The sequence below is a fragment of the Fukomys damarensis genome, unplaced genomic scaffold, assembly GCF_012274545.1.
Source record: "Fukomys damarensis isolate Sample0158 unplaced genomic scaffold, DMR_v1.0_HiC HiC_scaffold_33, whole genome shotgun sequence".
In the NCBI taxonomy this organism is placed as follows: domain Eukaryota; kingdom Metazoa; phylum Chordata; class Mammalia; order Rodentia; family Bathyergidae; genus Fukomys; species Fukomys damarensis.
The window spans coordinates 53,035,952-53,041,550 of NW_022900945.1; the positions used below are offsets into that span (position 1 = coordinate 53,035,952).

The 5,599-nt window shown below is 62.4% G+C and overlaps 1 protein-coding gene across 1 annotated transcript in view; it reads right to left on the bottom strand.

Moving 5' to 3' along the window:
• Positions 1-11: 11 nt before the first annotated feature.
• Lingo4 (leucine rich repeat and Ig domain containing 4) overlaps positions 12-5,599 on the bottom strand; it is a 6,218-nt gene continuing 630 nt past the window's right edge. The window contains exons 2-3 of the mRNA XM_019206387.2: positions 5,488-5,599; positions 12-3,101 (exon numbers count right to left, since the gene is read on the bottom strand). Coding sequence (XP_019061932.1) covers positions 1,310-3,091 — 1,782 coding nt within the window. The 5' untranslated portion in view covers positions 3,092-3,101; positions 5,488-5,599 and the 3' untranslated portion in view covers positions 12-1,309. The remainder of the gene's footprint in view (positions 3,102-5,487) is intronic.

Sequence of the window (5,599 nt, forward strand, 5' to 3'; positions counted from 1 at the left end):
CCGCCTGTCCGGCCCTCCTCCCCTCCTTTCCACTCCTGTCTTCCCAGGGGCTGAGGCTGCTGCCCCGACCCTCGGATCCTCAGCGCCCCTACTTTCTGGAGCTCTGCTTTGTCCTCTGTGTGAGCCACACTCCGTGGGACTCAGCAGTTCTGCGGCTCGTCCGCTTCCCCCTGAGTGACGTCTGTCCAGAGACAGCTTCCCACTGGGACTGTGCTGAACTGGGGTGTGCGTGCGTGTGCGCGTGTGCGTGCACGTGACGCAGTGGGAAGGCACCGGGCAGGCTGCACCGCCGCGCCCCTCTTTCCTCCACTTTCCCACAGCACGCTCAGCCACTCGCTCTTCTCCCTCCTGGCCGGGTCTCTCCTTGGACAGATGCAGTTTCTGGCTCTTGGCAGTCATTTTCCAGGAGGTCCCTTCTGGTTTTCCTCCAAGGGCACTATGAACCAGGAGTGACTAGAAATGTAGCAGGAGGGAAGGGGTGAGGTGCTCTAGGCTCATTTCTGCACAGGCACCCCTTGCATAGGGATGGAGGAATCCACTCTCAGGGCCAGAGATGGAAAGTAAAAGGGAAAGAATCTCCCCCGGCTGCACGGCCCCTGCCTTCACTGGTGGGCAGAAAGGGGAGAAGGGAATAAACTGAGGTAAAGAAAGTTCCAAGGCCAAATTTTGTCCTGGCTGTGACTTTTGGCAGCAGGTTTAACGCTCAGACAGGAAGGCGGCCGAGGCCCATGCAGACAGCGCCTGGCGAGTGCTCTGCCACCCCCTCCCCACACATGCACAACCTTCTCCTTAGCCTGAGGACCCCCGGCTCTCAGCTCTCGTTCCTTGCACCTAGAGGCTGGGGCTGGGGCCAGAAAAGAAAGGGAGGCTGCTTGGGTGAGGAGCAGGGACCCCATTAAGCAAGTGGTACTTCCCAGCCCCACCTCTGAAATACTCTGCGGCTGCAGGTGGCAGATGGCACTGACCATTAAAGTTAGACGCGTGGGAAGGAAGTCCAGTGGTTAGAACAGCAGGCTGGAGCCTTGGTTGCGGTCCCGCGTTGTGTGTCAGTGTTGGAGGGGTGGCTGGGGGAAGGCTGGGCTGACCACGGGGTCTGTATCTGCGGCTCCCTGGGACCCTCACAGGAGAGATGGCGGTGCCATCCTTGGACTGGAAAAGCGCAGGGCAGCCGCCTGACACCAGTGTCCCCAGCTGCGGACACAACGCAGAGGCAGGTGTGAGCTGTGCTGCGAGGGACGTGGCTTTGGTTCTGTCTTCCTGTTTGACAGCTGGGGTGGACTCGGCTGGCTCCTCATGGTGGGCGGAAAGGTCAGAAGAGCTTGGCTGTGACCCGGTTCCCCCCAGAGTTCTTATCCCCAGAGGGCCGAGGAGCCACAAACTCGAAGGTCCCGTGGTGTCGGACGCGACCCTTGCCCTTGCTCCACAGGGCGATCAGCCCAAAGCAGAGGGCCACGGAGGTGAGGAAGGGGAGGAAGCCCACTGCTAGCACCACGGCCACTCCCCTGCTGTCCAGAAGGAAAGGCCCTGGGGCCTCCGGCATGGTGACGTTAGGGTCAGAGAGAGAGCCGTTTGGGGGTTCAACTTGGGTGACTTCCAGCCAGGTCCTTAGGGAGTCGTTGCCTGCTGTGTTGCTGACCACACAGACATAGGGCCCCCTGTCCCGCAGCTGCACCGAGCGGATCTCCAGCGTCCCGTCCTCCAGGACCCTAATTCTCCCAGCCCTTCCTAGCCAAGGCCCCTGAGGCCTCATCCAGGAGACGGTGGGGGCTGGGTCTCCCTCTCCTGAGCAGGAGAAAACTGCGTGTCCCCCCTCCTCTGCAACGACCCACCGTGGCCCTGACTTTCGGATCAGGGCCCGTTTGCAAGTAAAGTGCCCCGGGGGAAGGATGTCGGCAAAGTCCCTCAGGCTCTTCCCCTGGACGTGCTGGGGGCCGGCACAGGCGGGGGGCGTTGTGCCAAAGTCCAGGCTGCCCCGCAGCCGCAGCAGCCAGAGGAGGCGGCAGTCACAAGTCAGGGGGTTGCCGGACAGCCTGAGGGTGACCAGTTTTTCAGGCGAAGGGAAAGCTGTCTCCTCCAGAGTCTGAAGGGCGTTATCTGCCACGTCCAGGAGGTGGAACGCGGTCAGGCCGTGGAAGGCGTGGGCGGCAATGGAGGTGAGACCTGCCCCTGACAGCCGGAGCTCCTGGAGCCGCACCAGGGGGCTCAGCCGGCGGGCTGGGATGGCCGAGATGGGGTTCTGAGACAGGTCCAGCACCCTGAGGAAGCTCAGGTGGTTCAGTGCCTGGAAGGGCACGGAGCTCAGATTGCAGTGAGTGATGGCCAGGCTGCTCAGATTGAGTCCCGCCAGGCTCCCTGGGTCCAGGGCCTCCAGCGGTGGCCAGTGGTGGATCTCCAGCTCCTTCAGCTGCCCCAGTCCCCGCAGCGCCCCGGCAGGCAGCCTCTCGATGTCCAGTTCTCGGAGCCGAAGGGCCACCAGAGCTGGGAGGCGGGCAAGGGCAAGGCCGGGCACCATGCTGAGGTTGCATCGCTCCAGTGTGAGGGCGCTCAGCTGCGCCAGCCCTTCGAAGGCCCCAGGAGAAACAAACACCAGGTGGTTGTCCCCGACCTCCAGCTGCCGGAGGCTGCCTAGCTCACTGAAAGCTCCATCCAGGAAGAGGACGATCTGGTTGAAGCGGAGGTCCAGCAGAGTGAGCGCAGGCAGGCCCGAGAAGACCCCGGGCCCCACGATGCGGAGTCGATTGGCCTGGAGCCTCAGCGTGAGCAGGCTGTGCAGGCCGTGGAAGGCCCCGGGCTCGAGGGTGGAGAGCTGGTTGTAGCTGAGGTCCAGTTCCTGCAGCAGGCCCAGGCGGGAGAGCATCCCCTGCTGAAGCCCCCACAGGCGGTTCCCACTCAGGTCCAGGAGCTCAGTGTCCAGCGGGAGTCCCCCCGGGATGGCCTCCAGCCACCTGTGGGCACAGAGCACTGCCCGGACCTGGGAGGCACAGTCACACACGGCGGGGCAGCTGGCACTGCCCCCTCCGGGCAGGAGGAGCAGGAAGAGGAGGGGAGGCCACGGGGGCCAGGCTGGCTTCGGAGCTGTGGCCGCGTCCATCCCCTGAGTCCTGGAACAGATGACGACATGGCCCTTGTGGGGAGGGGCTTCGGGACTTGCCTGGGCCTCCTCAGAGGAGAGAGGAATTGGTCTATTTGCCTCAGCATTGCGGGCAAGGAGGACACAAAACCAGGACGGATTCTGGTGTGCCGCCTCCCTGGGGCTTTCTGGGGCTGCTCTTCAGGGACTCTTGCCTTTCCCTCCCCCTCCCGGCCCTGGATAACCAGCCACGTGCTCATGGGACCCTAATCAACCTGATTTTGGCGGAGAAAGTTTTTTTATTTTTTATTTTTTTTTGGTGCCGGCGATCGAACTCGGGTCCTTGCGCTTGCAAGGAAGGCCACCGAACCACTGAGCTAAATTCCCCGGCCCTCGGCGGAGAAAGTTTTATGGGAATGAAACAGGGAGCAGCCGGGAAGGAACCCTGAGTCTGCCTGTGGCAGGGTTTTTCCTATGTCTGTGAGAGCCAGGAATCCTGCAGGTCCCCTTGCCCTCATTCCAACTCTCCCCACACACCGCTCCGCCCCGCTCAGCCTCCATCTCCCGTTTTGTGTAATCCACAGCTTTGCCTGAGGCCCAGAGAGTTCACTTGGCCAGAGCTTTTTGTGCTGACACAAACAGGTCCCCCTTAAACTGAGTCACCGGAGGCTGGGGACCACACAGGCCTCGCTCTGTCCTGTCCTCTGCCCCTGCCCCCCCCGCTTTAGCTAGGCCCAGAGCTCGAGCTCCAGACGAACAGATCCAGGGTCCCTGGAGCACCGGTGGTGACAACAGCCCAGATGCAGTCAGCACTGGGCAGGGGGGCCCGGAAGTACATCCCTCCTCCCCTGCATGTGGAGTGGGGGTGTGAGAGGGATCCAGAGGTGCCCAGGTGTTCAGTTCTGTTTCTCAGAGCTGTCTGGGGTGTCTCTCATAACCCTCCTTAACGGTGTGCTGCTTCTAGGCTGTGCGTGAATCTCAGTGAGCTCCTGCCCACTTTGCCCTGAACTACTGGAGCGGGAATGAGGCAGACTGATCAGGGAGGGGCAGATGAGGGAGGCGAGCCAGATGCTATGGGGTGGGGACAGCACAGCACCACTGGGCCCAGGCAGTGTGGAAGGCCTGCTGGGCAGCCGAGGCCCGGGCGATATTAGGAAGTCGGTGACTATGGTGACTGGCTGCCGCAGGCCTGGCTGAGCGGACAAGAGGAGGGATCTTTCCGGTGAGATCCCCTCAGCTTGTCCTGTTCCACGCAGCAGGAAGCCAAGGGAGGGGAAGTGTTGGAGTTGGCAAGGGACAGCAAAGAAATAGCAGGCACCAGCTGGCGCTTCTGCGGGGCAGCAGGCCGGGGCCAGGCTGCAGGTCCTGATCCCCTCAGGGTTTCTGGGCCCTGTGGGGTCAGGTCTTTCCTCGCACATGGAACACAGGAGAGGCAGGCAGTCTAAGGGGTGGCCTGCCTTCTTCCTCTTCCCCCTACTCTAACCTTCCTCCGGGAGGGTCGCCGGGAGGCAGTCCCTTCGTTACTTCAGAGAGCTGTGGTGCTGGTTTAAAGGAGGCCAGCAGAAGAGAACGGGTAGGAAACGTTCTGAGGAGCCACGGCCAGGGGCGAAGGCTGCCCTTGTTCTGACCTAACAGGTATCTCCGGCATGCTGAGTTCTCCAGGGAGGGCAGCACCCCAGCCTCCCTCCTGATCCCTGGGCCTGTTCTGGGAAGTCCACCTGACAGCCAGCTCTTCATTACGGCGGCTGCAGGTCCTGCTCATCCTTTCTGCTCTGCATTCGGCCAAAGTGCAGCGAAGCGCGTAACCCAGCCGCCTTCCCTCCCTCCCACTCCTGTGAGTTTGTTCTCACTCGCCAAAGCCTGCTGGGCCAGGGGCTGGGGGACCTGGGCTCAACCTCTCTTATTTATAAAGTGGCTAATCTAATCACATCCGTCCCTCGCCAACCTCGGTGGCTCTATGCCTGGCTTCCAGCCACTTTGCAGGGAGAGACAGGTGCCAGGGCCACTTTTCTGTCCTCCGGAGGGTGGGGTCTGGCCATCACCCCCTCGAGGAAAGGAAGCTCCCTTCTTGCCTCGAGTGGAGAGAAACCAGGGAGCACCCGTGTGCTCTGTAAGCACACCCGACTGAGGACCCGTGTGGGCACTGGTGCCCTGAGGGATGGTGCCCGGCATGCCCCCCAGACACGGGGAGACCCTCCCCAGAGCAGAGAGAGGCCTGGGGGGAAGGGAGGTGGGGCTCCCTGGAGTCCGGACCTGCTAGTTTCCGCAGAGAAGTCCTGTGGGGCCGGGATTAATGGGTGGCGGGGGTGGGGTGCCACTGCCTCATTCATTGACGGGGACACTGGACCGGCTTTGTCTCCGAGAATGTTACGGAAAAGGGCAGCTGCAGCTTCGGGACGGGGAGTAGGGGCACTTACCAGGGATGCCGGAGGGTGGCATCTAGTCGGTCACTGCCTCTGTCCAGGGCTGAGGACCCCGTTCCACTCGAGCAGGTCCCAGCCCCTGTACCTCCCTTCTGTGCGTCGGTCC